We start from the raw sequence: 25,211 nt of genomic DNA, 5'->3' as shown, positions 1-25,211 counted from the left end.
CCGCCCAAGACCCCAGGGGGTGCTGAGACCCAGTGGACCAGCTGCATAGGACTGCCAGCTCCAGGCAGGACCCCCTGCAGCCCAGAAAAGCTGCAACAAGCCTGGCCGAATCGGGAAAAGATCTCAGACGGTCTTTCTGAGTCGGGCTGTTCTGGGGAGGAGCCTCTTGAGTCTCCAAAGGCCCTGCCCCCGCCCAAGACCCCAAGGGGTGCTGAGACCTAGTGGACCAGCTGCATAGGACTGCCAGCTCCAGGCAGGACCCCCTGCAGCCCAGAAAAGCTGCAACAAGCCTGGCCGAATCGGGAAAAGATCTCAGACGGTCTTTCTGAGTCGGGCTGCCCTGGGGAGGAACCTCTTGAGTCTCCAAGGGCCCTGCTACCCGCCCAAGACCCCAGGGGGTGCTGAGAACCAAGTGAAATCTGCTACCATCGTGGGGTGGACCTCCCAGTCCTGTCTGCCCTCAGGAAGTCCTCCTTTGCTTCAAAGAAACACTGTTAGCCCCATCAACACTCCAGAAAAGCCACACTGCCTCAAAAAAAGATTGACCAACAACGACAGCCCTCAGGAAATATTCCAGGGCAGTGACAAGGCAAACACTACCCGATAACGGAGAGTACAACTCCCTCAGGAGAAAGAAGACAACAAGCAAGATGAAGAAGCTGAGAAACCACCCCCAGTCAAACCAACAGGAGAACTCACCTAAAACAGTCAACAATGAAACTGATCTCTGCAGTCTGACAGACCTGGAGTTGAAAAGAGAAATAGTGAAAATACTGAAGGAGTTAAGAGAAGATATGAACAGCAATGCAGATACCCTCAGAAAGGAGCTAGAAAATATAAGGAGGAGCCAAGAAAAACTAGAACATTCATTTGCAGAGATGCAAACTGAACTAGGGGCAGTAAAAACCAGAATGAATAATGCAGAAGAACGAATCAGTGATATGGAAGATAGAATAATGGAAATCACTCAATCTGGTCAACAGACAGAAAACCGAATCAAAAAACTGGAAAGCAATATAAGAGACCTATGGGATAATATAAAACGGGCCAATCTACGCATAATAGGAATTCCAGAAGGAGTAGAAAAAGATAAAGGAATGGAAAATATATTTGAAGAAATTATCGCTGGAAACTTCCCAAATCTAAAGGATACTGGATTCAAGATACAAGAAGCACAGAGGGCCCCAAACAAACTGAACCCAAACAGACCCACACCAAGACACATCATAATAAAAATGGCAAAAGTTAGTGATAAAGAGAGGATCCTAAAGGCAGCAAGAGAAAAACAGAATGTTACCTACAAGGGAACCCCCATAAGAATATCAGCTGATTTCTCTACAGAAACACTACAGGCCAGGAGGGAATGGCAAGAGATATTTAAAGTGCTCAAAGGAAAAAATATGCAACCTAGAATACTTTATCCAGCAAGAATATCATTTAAAATAGAAGGGGAAATAAAAATTTTTCCCAACAAACAAAAACTTAAAGAATACAGCAACACAAAACCCAGGTTAAAGGAAATATTGAAAGGGCTTCTCTAAACCAAAAAGAAAGGAAGGAAAGGGAAGAAAAAAGAAAAGAAAAAAAAAAAAAAGAAGAAGAAGAAGAAGAGGAAGAACTAGGACTGAGGAAGATACAATCAGAGAGCAGTCACTCAAATAAGCCAGCATACAGATTTAATCATGAACATGCTTCAAACAAAATAAAATTAAAAAGAAAAAAATAAAAGAGTCATCAAAACCATAAAATGTGGGCAAGGGATGTTAGGAGGTAAATAATCCTTTTTGTTTGTATGTATGTCTCTCTTCTTAATTTTAATATAATAATGAAGTGTTTGAACTTACAGGACCATCAGGCTAAAACACACAATTATGGGAAGGGGTTAGCATACTTAAAAAACAGGGCAACCACAAGCCAAAACCAAATATTGCATTTGCAAAAAATGAAAAAAAAAATACACTCAAGCAGATAATAACAGGAGACCATCCAACCAAAAAAAAAAAAAGAAGAATGGAGAACCATAGAATCAACTGGAACACGAGGATCAAATGGCAATAAATAATCATCTATCAATTATCACCTTAAATGTCAATGGACTGAATGCCCCAATCAAAAGACACAGATTGGCTGAGTGGATAAAACGGCAAAAACCTTCAATATGCTGCCTACAAGAAACTCACCTTAGGACAAAAGATACATATAGATTGAAAGTGAAAGGCTGGGGAAAAGTATTTCATGCCAATAGACATGACAGAAAAGCAGGAGTTGCAACGCTCATATCAGACAAAATAGACTTTAAAACAAAAGACATAAAGAAAGACAAAGAAGGACACTATTTAATGATTAAGGGATCCATCCAAGGAGAGGATGTTACTATCATCAACATATATGCCCCAAACATAGGAGCACCCAGATACATACAACAAATATTAACAGACATAAAGGGAGATATTGATGAGAATACAATCATAGTAGGAGACCTAAATACCCCCCTCACATCAATGGACAGATCCTCTAGACAGAAAACCAATAAAGCAACAGAGATCCTAAAGGAAACAATAGAAAAGTTAGACTTAATTGATATCTTCAGGACACTACATCCAAAAAAATCAGAATACACATTCTTCTCAAATGCTCATGGAACATTCTCAAGAATCGACCACATATTGGGACATAAAGCGAATCTCAATAAATTTAGGAGCATAGAAATTATCTCAAGTATCTTCTCTGACCACAATGCCATGAAATTAGAAATCAACCATGGGAAAAGGAAAGAGAAAAAACCTACTCCATGGAGACTAAACAACATGTTACTAAAAAACCAATGGGTCAATGAGGAAATCAAGAAGGAAATTAAAAACTATCTTGAAACAAATGATAATGAAGACACAACCTCTCAAAATCTATGGGATGCTGCGAAAGCAGTGCTCAGAGGGAAATTTATAGCAATCCAGGCCTTTCTCAAAAAAGAAGAAAGATCCCAAATTGACAACTTAACCCTCCACCTAAATGAATTAGAAAAAGAAGAACAAAGAAGTCCTAAAGTCAGCAGAAGGAAGGAAATTGTAAAGATCAAAGAAGAAATCAATAAAATAGAGACTCAAAAAACAATAGAGAAAATTAATAAAACCAAGAGCTGGTTCTTTGAAAAGGTGAACAAAATTGATAAACCCCTGGCCAGACTCACTAAAAAGAGGAGAGAAAGAACCCAAATCACCAAAATTATAAATGAAAAAGGAGAAATCACAACGGATACAGCAGAAATACAAAAAACCATAAGAGAATACTATGAACAACTATATGGCAATAAGTTTGACAATCTGGAAGAAATGGACAATTTTCTAGAATCTTACAGCCTGCCAAAACTGAATCAAGCAGAAACAGACCAACTGAACAGACCAATCACTAGAAATGAAATTGAAGAGGTCATAAAATCACTCCCTACAAATAAAAGCCCAGGACCAGATGGCTTCACAGGTGAATTCTATCAAACATATAAAGAGGAATTGGTGCCCATCCTCCTTAAACTCTTTCAAAAGGTTGAAGAAGAAGGAATACTCCCAAAGACATTCTATGAGGCCACCATCACCCTCATTCCAAAACCAGGCAGAGATACCACCAAAAAAGAAAACTATCGCCCAATATCATTGATGAATATAGATGCAAAACTTCTCAACAAAATCTTAGCCAACCGAATCCAACAACATACGAAAAAAATTATACACCATGACCAGGTTGGGTTCATCCCAGGTTCACAAGGATGGTTCAACATACGCAAATCAATCAACATCATACACCACATTAACAAAAAAAAAGTCAAAAATCATATGATCATCTCAATAGATGCAGAAAAAGCATTTGACAAAGTTCAACATCCATTCATGATCAAGACCCTCGCCAAAGTGGGTACAGAGGGAACATTCCTGAATATAATCAAAGCCATTTACGATAAACCCACAGCAAATATAATCCTCAATGGGGAAAAACTGAAAGCCTTCTCACTCAAATCTGGAACAAGACAGGGATGCCCACTCTCACCACTGCTCTTCAACATAGTTTTGGAAGTCTTAGCCACAGCAATTAGACAAACAAAAGAAATCAAAGGCATCCATATAGGAAGAGAAGAGATCAAACTGTCACTGTATGCAGATGACATGATTCTATACCTAGAAAACCCTAAGGACTCAACCCCAAAACTCCTTGAACTGATTAATAAATTCAGCAAAGTGGCAGGATATAAGATTAACATTCAGAAGTCAGTTGCATTTCTGTATACCAGCAATGAAGCATTAGAAAAGGAGTACAAAAATACGATACCTTTTAAAATTGTACCTCACAAAATCAAATACCTCGGAATACACCTAACCAAAGAGGTAAAGGACCTATATGCCGAAAACTATAAAACCTTAATCAAAGAAATCAAAGAAGATGTAAAAAAATGGAAAGATATTCCATGTTCCTGGATTGGAAAAATCAATATTGTGAAAATGGCCATCCTACCCAAAGCAATCTACAGATTCAATGCAATCCCTATCAAATTACCCATGACATTTTTCACAGAACTAGAACAAACAATCCAAACATTTATATGGAACAACAAAAGACCCAGAATCGCCAAAGCAATCCTGAGAAACAAAAACCAAGCAGGAGGCATAACTCTCCCAGACTTCAAGAAATACTACAAAGCCACAGTCATCAAAACAGTGTGGTACTGGTATCAAAACAGACAGACAGACCAATGGAACAGAATAGAGAATCCGGAAATAAACCCTGACACCTATGGTCAATTAATCTTTGACAAGGGAGGCAAGAACATCAAATGGGAAAAGGAAAGTCTATTCAGCAAGCATTGCTGGGAAACCTGGACAGCTGTATGCAAAGCAATGAAACTAGAACACACCCTCACACCATGCACAAAAATAAACTCCAAATGGCTGAAAGACTTAAATATACGACAGGACACCATCAAACTCCTAGAAGAAAACATAGGCAAAACACTCTCTGACATCAACATCATGAATATTTTCTCAGGTCAGTCTCCCAAAGCAATAGAAACTAGAGCAAAAATAAACCCATGGGACCTCATCAAACTGAAAAGCTTTTGCACAGCAAAGGAAACCCAAAAGAAAACAAAAAGACAACTTACAGAATGGGAGAAAATAGTTTCAAATGATGCAACTGACAAGGGCTTAATCTCTAGAATATACAAGCAACTTATACAACTCAACAGCAAAAAAACCAATCAATCAATGGAAAAATGGGCAAAAGACCTGAATAGACATTTCTCCAAGGAAGATATACAGATGGCCAACAAACACATGAAAAAATGCTCAACATCGCTGATTATAAGAGAAATGCAAATCAAAACTACCATGAGATACCACCTCACACCAGTCAGAATGGCCATCATTAATAAATCCACAAATAACAAGTGCTGGAGGGGCTGTGGAGAAAAGGGAACCCTCCTGCACTGTTGGTGGGAATGTAAACTGGTGCAGCCACTATGGAGAACAGTTTGGAGATACCTTAGAAATCTATACATAGAACTTCCATATGACCCTGCAATCCCACTCTTGGGCATCTATCCGGACAAAGCTCTACTTAAAAGAGACACATGCACCCGCATGTTCATTGCAGCACTATTCACAATAGCCAGGACATGGAAACAATCCAAATGTCCATCGACAGAGGATTGGATTCGGAAGATGTGGTATATATACACAATGGAATACTACTCAGCCATAAAAAAGGATGACATCATGCCATTTGCAGCAACATGGATGGAACTAGAGAATCTCATACTGAGTGAAATGAGCCAGAAAGACAAAGACAAATACCATATGACATCACTTATAACTGGAATCTAATATCCAGCACAAATGAACATCTCCTCAGAAAAGAAAATCAATCATGGACTTGGAGAAGAGACTTGTGGTTGCCTGATGGGAGGGGGAGGGAGTGGGAGGGATCGGGAGCTTGGGCTTATCAGTCACAATGTAGAATAGATTTACAAGGAGATCCCGCTGAATAGCATTGAGAACTATGTCTAGATACTCATGTTGCAACAGAAGAAATGGTGGGGGAAAAACTGTAATTGTAATGTATACATGTAAGGATAACCTGACCCCCTTGCTGTACAGTGGGAAAATAAAATTAAAAAAAAAAAAAAAAAATAAATAAATAAAATTATAATTTCTTATTTCTCAAAAAAAAAAAAAAAAAAAAAAAAAAAAAAAAAAACAAAAAACAGCCCTCTCCTCCTCGCTCAGCCATTAGTGAGCTGCTCAGCTCAAGAATGTCACATGATCATTCAGAAATTCCACACTAAGGGACTAGACCAAAAGATAATCTCTAAGATCCTGTGAGCCCTTGTATTACATGACTGACACTTAAAAAAAAAAAAAATCTAATAGTAACGAACCTTAGGAAGCCTTACTACCTCCTTGTGTGTCATTTTTTTTTTTTTTTTTTTTTTTTTTTTTGTCTTTTTGCTATTTCTTTGGGCCGCTCCCGCAGCATATGGAGGTTCCCAGGCTAGGAGTCGAATCGGAGCTGTAGCCACTGGCCTACGCCAGAGCCACAGCAACGCGGGATCCGAGCCGTGTCTGCAACCTACACCACAGCTCAAGGCAACGGTGGATCGTTAACCCACTGAGCAAGGGCAGGGTCCGAACCCACAACCTCATGGTTCCTAGTCGGATTCGTTAAGCACTGCGCCACGACGGGAACTCCTTTGTGTGTCATTTTGCAAACTATTTGTTCCTTTTGCAACAGATTCTCATCCCAAAATAGGTCATTTTTCATTCCAGCTGTCATTCTGTAGGTTTTATAGGCAGTGCAAGGCGTTATTTAAAATATTCCGCCTAAGAGGATATAAACTTTGCTGCCGCTAAAGAATTATAGCCTTGAATTCCTGAATTTTATAGTTATGGTACTCATAAAAGCCTTTAATAACAAACTTGGAAAACACCAGGCTAAAGGACTTTGCCCCCATCTGACAAGTGTATCACATTTGTCTTTAAGGAAATATTTAACGATTTATTAACAATTTCATTCTGAAAAGATTTCTGCACAATCTTGTTCAATCACTCCAAATACAGGAATAAGGTTTTATGATTTCACAATGCTATTAGTCATTTAATTAAGGCTTTTATCATGGATCCTTATTTACCATGTTGAGTGGTCATCATTTTCTACCTACAAATATAAATGTGCCAATGTGAAAACTTAACATCTGCATACCTACGGGCCTAAGAAAAATTTCCTAAGTATATTCTATTTGTCAAAGCCTAGAGTAAAAGTACCCATAAAACCAAACCATTCACAAATGGAATATCCACAGCAGTTACTTTGCTGCAAAATGAAAAATGACATACAATAACACTCAGCAATTTATAAATCTTCAGGTTTATTATTTAAACTGATGTCTTAAGTACTTGAGTTTCAAAATAGTTTCACTTCTGTTATAGCTTTTGATTCTTAAGCTTACAAAGCCTGAATTATTAGTCTCTGGAAATAGACTACCTGAGTATAGATCCTAACTCTACCACTTTACTAGCTGTGTGATGATGGACAAGTTACCTAACGTCTCTGTTCCCACTCTTCTTCATTTAAAAGATAGGGATAGTAATAGACTGACCTCCTGATGTATGGTTGCTCTGAGGATTAAATGAACTAAGACATGTACATTGTAAGATCCGTGACAGAGTAAGCACTCATTACATTTTAGCTATTATGGCTACTATCCCACCATTCAGAAGACGAAACTGAGCCTCAGATTAAAATATTGTTTACACCTATAAATAGGAGTTGGGATTTAAAAACCAGGTCTCATGGACTTCAAATCATGGCCTCCTTTCCTAACTCTATGCTGCTTTTCTTATTTAACATAGGAAACCAGGTTTTCTAACAGAGGGCTTTTTAGGAACATGTTCTTTTCTTTATTTAGTTCTAAAAAGAGAGAACAATTTTTTCATCTAATTTCAGGCTGAGATGCATATTATCTTCTTTTAGTTTTTTTATTTGCCCTGTGAATGTATTCAGTTTTGCTTTTATCTGATGAAATTAGTCTTCTTGGAACAAGGAAGAAAGAAAATTAAATGAAAGATAAAATGAAAAAGATGCACAAGTGGAAATCTGATGAGAAAATATCATAAAAGATATACATTTAGAAAAGGTGGATTTGAGTCACCAGCTCCTGCATGTTAACTTTATCTCTGAGGTTTTTATGCTTGGTCTCGAGAAACACCTCTGAATGAAATGATGCAATTTGTAGCAACATGGAGGGACTTAGAAATTATCATACGAAGTGAAGCAAATCAGACAGAGAAAGACAACTATCATATGAAATCACTAATATGTGTAATCTAACAAAAAATGATACAAAAGAACTTACAAAACAGAAACACTCAGATTTTGAAACCAAATTCGTGGTTACCACAGGGGAAATGTGGAAAGAGGGATAAATTAGGGGGTTGGGATTGACATATACATACTACTACATATAAAATAGATAGGTAACACGGACCTACTGTACAGCACAGGGTCATCTACTCAATACTGTATAAGGACCTATATGGGAAAAGAATCTGAAAAGGAATGGATATATATGCAGTTACAGCTAATTTACTTTGCTGTATACCTGAAACGAACACAACTTTCTAGGTCAACTATATTCCAATGAAATTTATTTTATTAAAAAGGAAACACCTCTAAAAAGAGTACAAGAATACCATAATTATTACACTTAAATATTTGCTAAAGTTAGTAAAGAATGTAGTTCATGAACGAAAGAATTAAAGAAAGCTCTGGTTTCATCCATTGCAGCATTAAGGAAAACCAGTCTAACAGCATTCCTAAAAGGAAACCAGGATCTGTAGCCTCGAATAGTGTTTATTTTCTCTCAGGTCTAATTTCTTCTTTTACATTTCTATCATTTTCTCTTCCTTTCTTTTCCTTTCAATAGTCACCTCAATCTTTCTGTAATCCCACAATTTCAGTTTGGGTGATCAACAGGTGATCATTTTATAAAAATGATTAGTGCAAAGAGAAGCATTTTCAGGAATTCCCATCGTGGCTCAGTGGTGAATGAATCTGACTAGGAACCATGAGGTTGCAGGTTCAATCCCTGGCCTCACTCAGTGGGTTAAGGATCTGGTGTTGCCATGCGCAGTGGTGTAGGTTGCAGATGCGACTCGGATCCCGAGTTGCTGCAGCTGTGGTGTAGGCCGGCAGCTGTAGCTCCGATTCGACCCCTAGCCTGAGAACCTCCCTCCATATGCCGTGGATGTGCCCTAAAAAGCAAAAACAAGATAAACCAGAGAGAAGCATTTTCAAAATAGCCGGGCTAGGGCCTCCTTGTGGCTACATCACAGCATTATATCAGTGCCTTATTTTGTGGCTGTTCACAAGGATCTGGCAAAAGGAAAGAAACATGGGGGCAGTTTCCCTGCATGTTCCAGAATAAGGTCTCAACCCCTCTGCGAGCAGAGCTGGCCCTCCATGTTTGGCTCCTGCCTTCATGCTCTTTCGTTCTGGTCATGCTCATTTTCTTCAGCTCCCACACAGAGACTTGCTGCCTTAAATTCTTCATGTGAGCCATTACCTCCAAGTTGAATGCCTTTCCTCAGTCATTATTATTATTATTATTTGTTTATTTATTTTTTTCATTTTCTAGGGCCGCTCCCTCGGCATATGGAGGTTCCCAGGCTTGGGGTCTAATTGGAGCTGCAGCCGCCGGCCTACGCCAGAGCCACAGCAACTCAGGATCTGAGCCACGTCTGCGGCCTACACCACAGCTCACGGCAATGCCGGATCCTTAACCCACTGAGCAAGGCCAGGGATCGAACCTGCAACCTTATGGTTCGTGGTCAGATTCACTAACCACTGCGCCACAACGGGAACTCCAGTCATTATTATTTAACAAACTCCTAACTGTCCCAAATTTGGATGATCTGTCTTCTCATCCAAGGAGCTCTCCATAAAGCTCCCAGTCTGACCTAACTTATTCCTCTTCCATCCCGTTCCTTACACCATGCAAACCTCTACCAGAGCCTAATGGTAAGAGTTAGGATTAGGATTAGAGTGATTCACCTCCAAAATATATCCTATGTTCATCCATTTTTTTTCCATCTCCACGGCTGCCCTCTTGATCCAGGTCAACTTTCACCTTTTGCCTAGACAAATTAGAGCCTCCTAAGAGGCCTCTTGCTTACATTCCCATCTCCCTTCAGTCCATCATTTACATGCAGCTAGAGTGATCTTTTTAAGACGGCGTTAAGGATCCAGTGTTGCCACAAGCTGCAATGTAGGCTGCAGATGCAGCTCAGATCCAGCATGGCTGTGGCTCTGGTGTAGGCCAGCAGCTGCAGCTCCAATTCGATCCCTAACTCGGGAACTTCCATATGCCACAGGTGCAGCCATAAAAAAATTTTTAAAAAATCATGGAGGATAATGTGAAAGAAAGAGTGTGTGTGTATATATATATATATATATATTACTCTGCTGTACAGCAGAGATTGACAGAGCATTGTAAATCAACTATAATAATTTTTTTAAAAAATTAGGTATAACAAATGAGATGAAAACCCATGTACTTACCACCAGTTTAGGAAATATAACATTGCCAATACCTTTGAAGCTGGCTGTGTCTCTTTCCCAAAGGTGAATGCTACCTTGAATTTGGTGTTTATTATTATTCTGTTGTTTTAAAAATAAATTCCTGGAATACTATTCAGCCATAAAAAAGAACAAAATAATGCCATTTGCAGCAACATGGATGGAACTAGAGACTCATACTGAGTGAAGTCAGAAGGAGAAAGACAAATGCCACATGATATCACTTATATCTGGAATCTAATATACGGCACAAATGAACCTATCCACAGAAAGAAAATCATGGACATAGAGAATGGTCTTGTGGTTGCCAAGGGGGAGGGGGAGAGAGTGGGATGCACTGGGAATTTGGGGTTAATAGATGCAAACTATTGCCTTTGGAATGGATAAGCAATGAGATCCTGCTGTATAGCACTGGGAACTATGTCTAGTCACTTATGATGGAGCATGATAATGTGAGAAAAAAGAATGTATACATGTAGGTGTGACTGGGTCACCTTGCTGTATAGTAGAAAATTGACAGAACACTGTAAACCAGCTATAATGGAAAAAATAAAAATCATTATAAAATTTTAAAAAATTAAAAAAATAAATTCTTTTACCATGTATGTCTGTATCTCTAAACAATACATTATTTAATTTTGCTTGATGGTGAACTTTTAAAAAGCGCTCGTGTGCCATTTGCTCTGTAACTGGCTTTTTGCACGCAATATGACGTTTCTGAAATTCACCCGTGCTGATTTTCATCTTCTCTGTAGTATTCCATTGTATGAATATGTCACAATTCCCACAAGCTCCTGTTGATGAACTACTGGGTTTTTTCCAGGTTCTATGCAATCGCCGTCAATGCTCACATAAACAGTCGTGACTATGCCTCCTAGTGCACGTATGCAAGAACTTCTCTAGGGCAGGGCTGTCCAGTGGAATTTACTGTGTTGGTGAAAGAGTTCTACACCTGCGCTCTCCAATACGGTAGCCACATGTTGTTACTGAGCACTTGGGATGTGACTACTAGTATTGAGAAAGTAAATTGTTAACTTTAATTTTAATTAATACACTTAATTAGGCACAATTAAATGGCTAATTAAAGTGGGGATAAAGTGGCTAGTGGGGACAGAGAGCATGTGCATCTTCCATCCTATAGATATTGACAAGTGTTTTCTAAATGGTAAGACTGATTTATACTCCCACAAGCAGTAAGAATTGCCACCAGTACCTTTTGAAGTTCCTTTAAAATTTTTGCCTATCTGAAGTAGTTGTATCTTGTAATAATTTTGTTGTGCATTTCCATCATTACTGTTTATTTGCCATTGCCATTCATTCTTCCTATTTTGAGATATTCTTTTTTTTTTTTTTTTTTTGTCTTTTCTAGGACCCCATCCACAGCATATGGAGGTTCCCAGGCTAGGGGTCGAATCAGAGCTGTAACTGCCGGCCTACGCCACAGCCACAGCAATGCGGGTTCTGAACCAAGTCTTGCCGACCTACACCACAGTTCACGGCAACGCCGGATCCTCAACCCACTGAGTGAGGCCAGGGATCGAACCCACAACCTCATGGTTCCTAGTCGGATTCGTTAACCACTGCGCCACAACAGGAACTCCTAAGATATTCTTGTTCAAATCTTTTTTCCATTCTTCTTCTTTCCATTCCTCTTTTTCCTGTTGATAATTAGGAGTTCTCTACACATTTTTAATATTATTTTTTCTAATTAAGTGTGTTGCAAATATCTTCCGTGTGTCCTTACAAACATATATCAGATCACGTCCTGTCACTCCTTAAAACTCTACAATGGTTTCCTATTGCCCTTAGAATAAAATCTAAATTACTGATTACAAAGTAGTGAACACCATGGTTGCCTCCCCAACATCCACCCAACCCCTCCCACACTTAAGACAAGGAATGCATTTGGGAAATGGACTACTGCACTAGGGATAGGCCTGACTGATGGAAAAGTAACCGCATTCTCCTAGCTAAGGTTGCTTCAGGGAAAGGTACATGACCTCATTTGGACAATAACATTCAGGGAGACGTTTGCTGAAAGCTCCCGGGAAAGACAGTCTTGACCCCTAGAAGGGAGTGAGAAACAGCTACTGAACTTGAAGGATGAAGCATGAGGGGAACAAGCCCAAGGATGGTGCTCACACCATGGGTGGCAGATCCCAGGGCCAGAGAGAAGCTGGGTTCTTTACGACCTTGCTGTGCCCTGCTTGTTCCTAGCCTGAGGCTCTTGCCACTTGCTTTCAGCTCTTTTTGCAACATGCTGCCACAGATCCTCACATGGCTGGATTTTTATTGCCATTCAGTCTCTGCCCAAAATGGCCAGCTCCTCAGAGGGGCGTTTTATGCCACCTCTATGCCTGGCCAGTCACTATCACATCATGCCATTTTATTTTCTCTACTACTGAAATTATCTGCACTTATTTGTTATCAGCCTCCCCCACCAGAATGTAAGCACTAGGAGAGCAGGAATCTGTTCTATCTGCCTTTCCTGGGTATTTCTATATTTGATATAGTGCCTGACACATAGTAAGTGCTCACTAAATACTCTTTGCATTAATCAAAAAATAATGATTAATTTTTTTTAATTTTCCCCACTAGATTGAAGCTCCCTGTGGTCAGATATCAATGTCTTACTCATTTTTGTATTTCAAGTGCCCAGTACAGCTGCTGCCAAATAGCAAGTATTCAATTAGCTACTGAATAAGTAAATGAGAGAGAGAGGGATAAAAAGAGAAAAAAATATGAAATATTTGGGAGAAATATAGTGTCAAACACTATAATGATTTTCTCCTGCTCTCACTGCCCATGGGGGGATTTTTGTGGTTATAGTAATATCTCCAGGAATAAAGGATGCACGCCTTTCAAAGTACTTTACAATCTAACTAAACAATCTCTTCAACCTCATTTTTCACCTCCTGTATGTCTTTTTCTCCCTACCATTTTATTTACTCTCCATACCAAATCCTAGCACAGCTGGATTTTTATGCAAAGCATACATTCCTAAAACCTCACAAAAACTAAAAATGTCCATAATTTAAGGCTATTTATCAACAGTATTTAGCAAGACTATTTAATCATAAGTGTACATTTATTGAAGGGAAAGTAAAATTTTACCAGCTAAAATGGCTCCGCCATGTGGCCACAGCATACACAGTTCCTAATTTCACTGAGCCACTTTGAAAGTAGGCAATTTCTGACAAACCTTAAACATTGTAAAGGCTTCCCTCTCATTGCTTCAAATTCTGTGCATACAGGAAGGTGCTATTATTTGTTTATAACTACTTCAAATTTTCATAAATCAAATACTCACACAACTTGACCAGACTTTCCAATTGTTGTGGAATCATACTCAGGTCCATTCAGCCTCTTTGCCGATACATACACTGTTTCCTCTGCCTGGAATGTTCTGTGACTTGTTAGCACCTAAAAGAGTAAATGAGTGGCAGAAATGTCATATCCGGAGGCAGCAATAATATTACTGATAAAACAATACCATTCCAGATACTGAACATGTTTTTGTAAAAGACATAATTTATAATGTATGTAGAAAGTATCAAAAATACTTAAAATCCGAACCTGAAGGAGGGAGACAAGGGTTAGATTAAGCCTGCACGGAGTTTAGAGAAGGTCAGAGTCTTAAAGCTGCCCATCACCTGTACTCATATGGGTACATCTGGGAAAACTGTAGGGAGTGACATGGGCACCTCTGGAGCCCCCAAGTCCCAGGATCCAGGATTGGAAACCTTAGCAGCAGAGTCAGCTTCTGCTGGCTTTGCTCATTCCAAGGGTAGGGATGAGGATGGAAAGAGAGAGGTAGTCTCCCAAACTCCAACTAAGTGACCCTAAATTAAGGGTTGAAAAACTCAAACATTCACAGGCAATAAATGTAAATGAGTGGAAAAAGCTAGATGTAAGGAAAATTATGTGGGCGCCCTTGACTTATTTTTTTTTTAACTTTTGATAGAGAAATGACTATCATGGGGAAATAACAATATTTCCAAGAGAAGCCAGCAATTCAGACTTGTACACAAAATTTTCCAATTCTAAATACAGGCTCAAAATTTGTAAACACACCATGCAGGCCAAACAGTACATCTAGGAGCTGAATCTGACCCAGCAGGACACCAAATGTGTGACCTCTGAAGTTAACCTTTCAGTCTGGTGAATTAACAGGAGGCTTTCTGAGCAAAGCAAATCTCAGAGTAACTCTGGCAACAGTTTGCAACTACACAGACTTGCAAGAGTATCTGTGTTAAATTCTAGTCCAGACTTTCATCCAACATACAAATCTGGTCTTTTCCATCAAGTAGAAGCAGTTGGCCAACACATGTCAAAGACTGATGGACAGACAGCAAACGAAGGGTCACAGGATGGAGAATTTGCCTTGAGACAGGATCTGCTTGCTTTAACCGAGGGGAACTTCAAGGAAGCCGAAGGCAGAAGGCATGTCTGCAATGGCAGATGATGCCATTTCACAGGATTCATAAACATTTTCTTTTCCAAAATTATGGATTTCATACACAAGTTCTACTTCTGGTGTCTTTGTTCCACGAGGTGTCACAGGGCTCAACAACATCTCTTCTGGATGGAGTTAGAGCGGCAGGTCCTAGGAATCCTATTCTTAAGGAAGCCTCCTCCTGGCTGGGTCACTTAGGACAGACCCAGTGGGAAACCAGTTTTCCTCTGCACTTCTCTGTGCCCACACAGGGGCTGGGTGTGAGTTGCTTGGTGGAAAGCTGATAGTAAGGGTGACACCCTGGCAAGGAGGGCAGAGCAGGAGACTTGGCAAAGCGATGATGATAGGATCTCTGGGCTGAGGGTGGGGAAGTGAAGTCATTGGCATGAAAAGGGTTGTCAAGAGCTGAAAAACTGGCCCCTCCACCTTCCCCAGAGATCCCGCCCCTCCCCTCTTCCCAGGGCTTTTACTCCAGCAATTGTACCCTCTCTGGCATATATTTAGTTTCTCGTCTGTACTGGATCCTGCCTTTCATCCTCTAGGTAGACACTAGTTTAGATTTCCAAAGATCTCCTCTAATACTTCCTTCCCTCTCAACTTACTGTCATTCGGTGGCTTCTGCCTACCTGACCATTCACTGACACTTCACTGAAGCTGTTTTCTCTAAGATCACCTCTGACCCAGGTGCCAAACTTTTCTGAAGCTTTCAGTCCTGTTACCCATCTTCTCCTTGCCTTCCTCAGGTTCTAGGACATTAAACTCTCCAGGTCTTTTCCTACCTCTCTGAACTGCTCTTTCTTCTGGCTTCTCTGTCTTTAGCCATTCTTTAATGACAGAGTTAATAGTATCCCCGTATGGCATCCTTGTAACAAGAAGTAAAATGCACACCATACTGGCTGGGTTCAGCCCTGGGCCAGGGTGCATGGCTTGGCAAGCAAAGCTTAGAATGGACATCAGGGCCCATTCACCCCACTCAGCCTGGTACCTCTGTGCCATAAACACACTGTACAGCTGCATGCTGCTGCCCAGAGAACAATTCTTGGTCCTTATCTCTTTTGCGTTTTTCTCTTTCCCTCTACAACCTTGTTGACTTTCAAGGTTTTAAGACCTACATGTCTTAAACAGTTCTAGACATCTTTTCATCTGCCTCCTGAACTTCTCTTTCTGGGTGTCCTGCGGGTACCCCAAACTTACCAAGGCCCAAACTAAATTCATTATCTGTTCACCTGCACATTCCCAGATATGTCTATTTTTCTGTGTTCCTTCTCTTGGTTAATAATACCACTATCCACCCACTCATTCCAGGAAAAACTTCCAAATTATCTGTGCCTCTTCTTCCAGTTTAAAGCTTTTGTCACCTCTCAAGTGCACTATAGGATTAGCCTTCTAGTTCTATCTCTCCCCACTGCTGTTCTGTTTCTTTTTTTTACATGGAAATGAGCACACTGCTCCCTTGCTCAAAAAAGCTATTTGGGCTTCTAATTAACCATAGGATAAAATCTAGATGCTCTAGGCACGGCATGTAAAATCCTTCATATCTTGGCCAAAGCCTACCTTTCCAGTCCTATACCTTCCCTCTGATCTCAACAACTTCCCTGTTCTTAACCACATCAGACTGTGGTTTCTTGAACATGATTTTGCCACGTGCTTTAACGCCTCAGTGCCTTTGCTGGTGCCTTGCACACCCTCCCTCTGGTTTTTGCCTTGTAAAATCACATCAGCCACTCTTAAAGCCTATGCTGTGACCTCTTTATTCAGGTGCCTCTAGTCCTGATTAATCACCCCTTCCTCACTGCTTTTACAGCTCTGTTGGTATGTTAGTATAGTCTAAAAGCTGTATCCCATTTTTCCCACTACACTGTCTGTTTCTTAAGGGCAAATTTAAGCTTGCTGGTCTCCGGATCATCAGCAGCTTGTCCAGTGCCCTTACATGGTAGACACTGAATAAAATTTCATGAGTTGAATTGGGCAGATGCTTGAACATTATTTTATGAAAGGACCAAGGATTTCTTTCAGCATAACTTTTAGCCTGTTCCTTTTCTTCAGACATAAGAAAAATCTCAGAATGGGACAACTGATGGGCCCTGCTGGAGAAAGTTTCTATGACATATCCCCAAACTTCAGTTAGGTTTCTCTATAGGGACAAAGTAACTGTGATTTCTAAAAAGACTAACTGGTGTCTGAGTATGGATTTTTCCAGATACTAGAGTCTTTAGAACCAGAGATTATTTTCAATCTAGGACCTAGATTATAGGTTCCACAGAAGACTCTCACTGTTCCAAGTAGCAGAATCAGACTTTTCAGCAGTAGGCAGTTATCACCTGTGGGTCCCACCCCAATATCCCTGTAAGGTTTGAGATTTCAGAGCGTGAAAAACAATATAAAAAGGCTTCACTATCTCAAAACCTGACTAAATGTCTGAGTTATCCTGAAAGCCTGAGAAGGGGGATGCCTCTCATTTGCAGGTTTTGCAGAGGCATGAGCAAAACAGTCTGGGTGTACAAGACTGACTTCTGTCATTTCCCTTAGTTAAACCCCGGTCTAGGTAAGAAACACTCACCTACTTCATAAAGCCCAGGATGGCTAACTTCCTTGAAATGGGTAATTGCATATTTGTAGAACCGTGGTAGCTTCTGAGTGGGTAAGAACAAGCTTGATTCCCAATCGCCTCCAAACACAAAAACTTGGTTCTGACTAGAATCCCAACAAGTTGCCACTGAAAGTGAGCGATGTCTAGAATTCTAGCAACAAGTGGCCATTGAAAGTGCAGTGACTGACATCTTAAATCAACTATACTTCAATAAAACTTTAAAAAAATGAAAAAAAAATACTTTGCTGTACAGCAGAAAATAGCACAACCTTGTGAATCAACTATAGGTGAATACAATTTTAAGAAATGAAAAAAAAAAAAAAGTGCAGTGACTGGTAGGCACAGGACGCGTATCAGAAGAGCCCTTGGGTTCATCTTTTTGTGACCAGTCAACCTATCCTAAGTCAGGGGCTTAATTTTGCGGCCTTTCACGCCGCTGTACGGCCTGGAGCCCCCTCATGGCTTCTGAAAAGGCTTTACAGGGTCAAGTCCACAGACTAGCGTATTCAGCCTCGGGGCCCAGCACAGGACGCCTTCGGGTTCCCGCTTGGTCCCCGGAGGGCGCCCCGGTGGCCTGGGAGCGTCATCACGGCTTGCGGAGGACGCCCGCGCCACGCGGACGGAGGCGCTGCAGCGGGGAGCTGAGGAAGGCGGCAGCGGCGTGGGCGGGAGCCAGGAGGGAAGCCGCTCCGGGCGGGGTGAGGGGGGCGCAGGCGGCCCCGGGCGCCTCGGCGGGCCCGCCCCCTCGGCCCTCCCCCGGGCGGGGCCAGCCCCGACGGCGCTGACTCAGCAACGCGTGGGGGGAGTTTTGTCCCTCCGCGGACCCCGTTTCCCTCGCCCTCAGCCCTCCGCCGCCACCGAGCCGGTTTCCTCTTTCCGGCGCCCCGGGTGCGAGAGGCTGGTCCAGCCGCTTGGGTTAGCGAGTCGCTCTGCTGTCCGGCTCTTGTCTGAGGACCCCGAAACTACCGTTCCCCGGCCAGGCAGCGTGGGCGCCATGAACGAAGCAGGTGAGGCGCCGCTCTTCCACGCCGAGGCTCTTCCACGCCGAGGCTCTGCCGGCTGCCCTCTGGGGGCTCAGCTGCGCCCCATAGGCCCGGCGGCGGGGAAGGGCCGGGGCTGGGGCCGGGGGCGATGGCGGGGATGGAGCTTTCTGGGCGGGCTGGAGCGGCCCGGAGGAAGGCAGCATCTTGGGCTAGGACCCCGGTGAAGGGCTTCTCTCTTGCTGTGGTCACCTCAGGATGCTCTTACCAAGTTAGAGCCGGAGTGTGGGAGTCCCGCACAGTCTCCTCAGCCTCTTTTTGATGTTATAATCCCTTTGGGTCTTCCGAGCAGGACTGAATTCGGAGAAGGTAGCTGCTCTGCTTCAGAAACTGAATTCCGACCCCCAGTTCGTACTGGCCCAGAATGTCGGCACCACCCACGATCTGCTGGACATCTGTCTGAAGAGGGCCACGGTCCAGGGTACTCAGCATGTGTTCCAGCACACGGTGCATCAGGAGGGCAAGCCAGTCACCAACCAGAAGAGCTCAGGTGAGAGCTTCAGACTTCTTGCACACTTGCCTTGACTTTCTTGACAGCCTCCCTTTGTGGTGTCTTAGTTAAGAATGGCCTTAGGGGAAGCAGAGTTTTGGATTGAAAGAACCTGTGGTAAGTTCTTAGAGAGCAGCCACAGGTACAGGCAGGATCAAGAACATTACCTTGTGACTTGTTTTGGTGCTCCGTGCTTCTTAGTGTAATTTGAGCACTAGAGTGACTGACTAGTCCACGGTCATTTGACTGAATGCAATGCAGTATGTTCTTTTTGAAGTTGTGTGATTGCAGCCCCATGTCTTTGTGATACATGTTCTTGGTACAGAACAAACCATACAGAAATATTCATACCCTAGTGGACTCCCCCATGTTGCCCTGAAAGTCATGGGCAAATGTATGGGATGGAAAAGACACCAAGAAATAGCATCAATATGTCATCAGATGTTATGTTTAAATATGCCTGTGTGCTAATGGGCTCACTTCCCACCAACAGACGGGTTTGTAATACAGAAGAATATTCATTTCTCATGCCTTGTGGTCACAGGCCCTTGTTTTGCTCTCTAGTACCACTAGAAAACAGAAGAACAGCTATAGTGAAAGATGGGTTATCCAGGAATAAGGAGAACATTCTCACAACAGAATTGTACTAAAAGGAGTTTTTAAAGTCTGTCCATTTTATTGATTTAGTTAAGTAGTTTTTGGCCATACCTGCAGCATGTGGAAGTTCTGGGGCCAGGGATTGAACCCGCACCGTGGCAGTGACAGTGCCGGGTCCTCAATCTGCTGAGCCACCAGAGAACTCCTGAAGTCTTGAAACTACTCCCAGTCTATTAATTTTGACAGAAAGCCGATCAGTGCTTGCTTGAAGCCAGTCAGAACTCAAAGTGTACATTTATAACATGGATATATTTTATTGTATGTAAATTATACCTTAGTAAAGTACATTTTTAAATTTTAAGAAAGAATTTATGACCTTGCAATAATTAATGTTTTGCCATAGTAGAAAGTGCTTGGGGTGTGTGGACTATCAGGCTACACATGATCCAGGTTATTAAGTTACAGTGTCATGGTGGTCCTACATGATTTAGACTGCAGTGGCCTCTTAGCGAGAGGCCAAGAAATGTTCATCTGGAACAGATCAGGTCTTACATAATCTGAAGTGTCGCTTTATTTACAGAAGATACAGATAGCACATGAGCTGTGTTTATTTTCAGGCAGTTTTTGCATTAACAGTTTATCCAGATTTCCTCACCGGGAAATAACACTGTGTGTGGGGAGAGGTATACAGATAAACTTGAGGTAAAGAGGAGCTATACTAAGTCGTTAGTGACTTTTGAAAAACACTGTTTGTAGTTCTTATTTTTAATTATTTTTTCTTGTTATAAGATTACTGTTGTTCAGTGTAGAATGTGTGCAAAATACCAAGAAGTAAATATTTTTCTCTCAGGTCTTTATTCTTTGTGTCTTTAATATGAGTGGATACTTTACATATTGTTAGGTAATCTATTTACCTTTCTCACCAATATATTGTGAACATACTTTCATATCAATAGAAAAGTTATGCCCAAATAAAAGTCTTAAGTTTTTATCCTCTGAATCTTCCTTCAGAAAAGAGACAGTTTCTGTTTGATACTGAGCATTCTCAGTTAATTTAACTTGAAGTAAAGAATAATTTGACAAAGACATTAATTACTCTGAAATGACCTCAGTCTGTGCTGGTTTTGGATGCTTATAGAGATCATTTGATTGAATGAGGTTTTTAAAACAGCAAAAAATTTGATCACAGTATGTTTCTAGGACATGACTTTACCTGAAAATGTTGGATAGCATTGTAAGTGGGCCTTCTAAAGATCACTTAAGTCAGTATAGGAGATGGTGACATTATCTACTTACAGGACAAATGAAGAATGATTGAATAGCTGTGGCATAACATCTTCAGGGACAGGATCATGCATGGATTCAAAATATTGCTGTGACTCAGACACAACAGTGGAATAAAGATGTTACCTTCTGATGGAAAGAGTGGATCTAATAATGGCAAAGGCACTGATGCCAAGACATGTGAAAAGTATAGATCAGTGTGAAAATGACATGTGAAAGTGGAAAAAAAATGCTTATATGTCAATTTATTGTATTAACATCATTTTAAATATCTATATTTAAGCTACTAAATTAAATATCATAGATAGACAGTTATTATTTCATCTAATATTTATACAATCCAATTAACTAAACAACTTTAAAAAAAATTCTCATTGGGAGAATTAGGATTGACTTATGTTAGCGTCACTTTATATTGGACAATATACTGTATGTTCCAGATTAAAGGGTAGGGACTTTTAAAAATCTTTGCCATAAATTACCGCATTGCCCTCAGATTTTTTTTTTTTTTTAACTTGCTTAGATTCCTATCCAGAATGTATAATCATACTATTGCCTCAAGTCCTTGCCAATACTGGGCATTATTGTTATTTATTTATTTATTTATTTTGTCTTTTTGCCTTTTCTAGGGCTGCTCCCGCGGCATATGGAGGTTCCCAGGCTAGGAGTCGAATGAGAGCTGTAGCCGCCGGCCTACGCCACAGCCGCAGCATCGAGGGAGCCGAGCCACGTCTGTGACCTACACCACAGCTCATGGCAACGCTGAATCCTTAACCTGCTGAGCGAGGCCAGGGATCGAACTCTCAACCTCATGGTTTCTAGTCAGATTCATTAACCACTGAGCCATGACGGGAACTCCTGGGCATTATTAATTAAAATATATTTTCCCCCACCTAACAGGTATTTCATGATGAACTTTAGAAAAATGTTTCTTGACAGTTTGTATCTTTTTTGGCTATTAAATTGGCTGTTCCTGGAATTCCCATCATGGCACAGAAGTTAAGGAATCTGACTAGGAACCATAAGGTTGCAGGTTCGATCCCTGGCCTCGCTCAGTGGGTTAAGGATCTGGTGTTGCCGTGAGCTGTGGTGTAGATTTCAGACGCGGCTCAGATCCTGTGTTGCTGTGGCTCTGGAGTAGGCCGACGGCTGCAGCTCTAATTAGACCCCTATCCTGGGAACCTCCATATGCCGTGGGTGCGGCCCTGGAAAAAGACAAAAAGACAAAAAAAAAAAAAAAAAAATTTAGCTGTTCATGGTCTCTGCTCATGTTTCTCTAGCAGTGTTTCTTTTTCTAATATAACTTTCTTTGGTGATTTGTTGTGGATTCTTTATGTGATATATACAGAGTTTTTTTTTTTTTATATGTTAAGGATATAAATCTTTGCATATATATTGCAAATAGTAGTTACTATCTTTGTTGGTTTTGTTTCTGTTTTTCTTTTGCTTTTTAGGGCCACAGGTGTGGCATATGGAAGTTCCCAAGCTAGGTATCGAATCAGAGCTGCAGCTGCCATACTATGCCATAGCTACAGCAACTCAGCATCAAGCCATGTCTGAAACCTACACCACCGCTCATGGCAACACCGGATCCCCAACCCACTGAACAAGGCCAGGGATTAAACCCCCATCCTCATGGATATTAGTTGGATTCGTTTCTACTGTGTCCCAACAGGAACTCCCTCTTCCTGTTTTTTAATCTTTCTGCTTCCTATTTAGTCTTGAATTGTCCAAGATCCTATCATGGATTCAGTGTTGAGAAATATAGTTGAAACAATGTAATCTGTGTGAACACTCATCATAATTTCTTGGTTTGCTTTTCTCTTTCAGGACGATGCTGGATCTTCTCCTGTCTGAATGTTATGAGACTTCCATTCATGAGAAAATTAAATATTGAAGAATTTGAGTTTAGTCAGTCTTACCTCTTTTTCTGGGACAAGGTATGGAACTGATCTTGCAAGATTCCTTTTGTTTCAATATCAGCCTTGGTAGGGACTGTCTCTTCATTTCTTGCTTTTCCATTTGTAGTCTGCCTTCCATTATAAATGGGACACTACTTAACCTGATTTCCAAGGTATCAAAAGTTGATTGTTTTCAAAAGCAGAACTGCTTTTGGTTGGTAGGTGGTTACTTTTTGCAGTGAAATAATAAGTCTGATGATTCACTGTACTATTTTACCGTATTTATTTTAAAATTTTTATTTTGTCTTCAATAATTTCCCCTTTTAGCACTTTCATTTAAGGGTATTTATCTTTCTAGGCCTAATTCCCCTTCTCTGAGTAGTACTTATCTGGAAAACAGTAAATAATTTAATTCCATTTTTTATCTTTAAAGTGTATATTATGGAGATCTCTTGTGGCACAGTGGGTTAAGGATCTGGTGTTGTCATTGCAGTGGCTTTGGTCACTGCTATGGTATGGGTTAGATCCCTGGCCCCAGGGAGCCTCCACATGCAGAGAGTGCAGGGCAAATAAAGTGTATTATATGTGTCCACTAGATCTTTATTGATAGAAGGCTCTGAATAATAGATTTTTGTTTCAAAATAAAGTAGTGCCATGTTTTGGGTAAGCTATTACAATGTATATACACAGATAAAGAAAACACTACAGATATTCTTGTGAAACCAGATACAGATATTTAATTACCAACTTTAGTTTGAGTTACAGTAGTTCTAGGACTTCTGTTGATAATTCCAATAAATATACTAGTTCTTTTTTCCTTTAGTTTTATTTAACTTTTCTTACTCTAGGTTGAACGCTGTTATTTCTTCTTAAATGCTTTTGTGGATACAGCCCAGAAAAAGGAGCCTGAGGATGGTAGGCTGGTGCAGTTTCTGCTTATGAATCCTGCAAATGATGGTGGACAATGGGATATGCTTGTCAATATTGTTGGTAAGAGTCTTTCTCTAATGGAACTGAAAGCCAAGGTCTGTAGTTAGGCATAGGCCATTTCTTTGGTGCTTAAGTACAGAGTAGAACTAGTCCCCAGAAAAGGTATACAGTTAGCTCTAAGAACCTTTATCTCACATTCTTACCTATGAAGGATCTAAGATATTTAAGTAATTTCATAAATTAGAGATCAGGAGACAGGTACTCTGAAGGTTGGGTTAGAGAAGAAAAGGTCTATTAAGTAGAACTAACTTTCTTTTTTCTTTTTCTCCCTTTTTTTTTTGGTCTTTTTAGGGTCGAACCCACAGCATGTGGAAGTTCCCAGGCTAGGGCTTGAATCAGCTGCAGCTCCTGGCCTATGCCATAGCCACAGCAACACCAGATCTGAGCCACATCTGCGACCTACACCACAGCTCATGGCAATGCCAGATCCTTAACCCACTGAGCAAGGTCAGGGATTGAACCCACTTCCTCTGTTTACTAGTTGGATTTATCACCACTGAACCACAATGAGAACTCCAGAGCTAACTTGCCGTGAAAAAGTTTATCTCTTGTCCATTGATGTAATCAAGAAACACATTGGGAGCTCCTGTTGTGGCTCAGTGGAAAAGAATCTGACTAGCATCCATGAGGACACAGGTTCAGTACCTGGCCTGCCTCAGTGGGTTAAAGATCTGGCATTGCTGTGAGCTGGGGTGCAGGCCAGCAGCTACAACTCTGATTACCCTTAGCCTGGGAACCTCCATATGTCGTGGATGCAGCCCTAGAAAAAAGACCAAAAAAAAAGAATAAAATTAATTCTAAGATAGATGGGTAAATGTGCAGATTAAATGACCTGTTTAATAATATCGTAAGTTAAGTTTTATGGATTAAACTAGCAAAATACAGCCTATTTTAAAAAGTAAGAGCTATTTTTGTCAGCATTTTTTACACTGGAGAATGTTTACTTTATTGAACACTGAAATTTGTTTTCTTTAGAAAAATATGGTGTCGTCCCTAAGAAGTGCTTCCCTGAATCTCATACGACAGAGGCAACCAGAAGAATGAATGATATTCTGAATCACAAGGTACAACATACGGAGCAGGGTGGGATTGCATGTAGTGTACTTACTTACCTTAAAACTTTTAACTGGAGTTCCTGTCATGGCGTAGCAGAAACAAATCCAACCAGGAACCATGAGGTTGCGGATTCGATCCCTGGCCTTGCTCAGTGGGTTAAGGATCCAGTGTTGCTGTGAGCTGTGCTGTA

The 25,211-nt window shown here is 40.9% G+C and overlaps 1 protein-coding gene and 1 long non-coding RNA gene across 4 annotated transcripts in view; one reads left to right on the top strand and one right to left on the bottom strand.

Moving 5' to 3' along the window:
* Window positions 1-18,408, bottom strand: part of LOC106505486 (uncharacterized) — a 67,468-nt gene extending 49,060 nt beyond the window's left edge. For 2 of the 3 annotated variants that reach the window (XR_014821665.1, XR_002337293.2), the window contains exons 1-2: window positions 17,634-18,408; window positions 13,928-14,040 (exon numbers count right to left, since the gene is read on the bottom strand). This is a non-coding gene — a long non-coding RNA (uncharacterized LOC106505486). Of the gene's footprint in view, window positions 1-8,946; window positions 9,098-12,206; window positions 14,041-17,633 lie in introns of those variants that run through there. The other variant, XR_014821666.1, reaches the window with a different exon arrangement.
* Window positions 18,409-18,527: 119 nt separating this feature from the next.
* The window catches only part of BLMH (bleomycin hydrolase), a 50,867-nt gene continuing 44,183 nt past the window's right edge, over window positions 18,528-25,211 (top strand). Inside the window, exons 1-5 of the mRNA XM_021067523.2 lie at window positions 18,528-18,670; window positions 18,996-19,193; window positions 22,905-23,014; window positions 23,824-23,965; window positions 24,941-25,029. Coding sequence (XP_020923182.2) covers window positions 18,658-18,670; window positions 18,996-19,193; window positions 22,905-23,014; window positions 23,824-23,965; window positions 24,941-25,029 — 552 coding nt within the window. The 5' untranslated portion in view covers window positions 18,528-18,657. The remainder of the gene's footprint in view (window positions 18,671-18,995; window positions 19,194-22,904; window positions 23,015-23,823; window positions 23,966-24,940; window positions 25,030-25,211) is intronic.

Source organism: Sus scrofa, chromosome 12 (genome assembly GCF_054392235.1).
Source record: "Sus scrofa isolate SSC_HxYL_T2T_F1_AM1 chromosome 12, Sscrofa_HxYL_maternal_Yorkshire_Landrace_v2.0, whole genome shotgun sequence".
Classification (NCBI taxonomy): Eukaryota; Metazoa; Chordata; class Mammalia; order Artiodactyla; family Suidae; genus Sus; species Sus scrofa.
The sequence above is the reverse complement of the archived record's forward strand: the minus strand, read 5'-3'. Positions and strand labels throughout refer to the sequence as shown.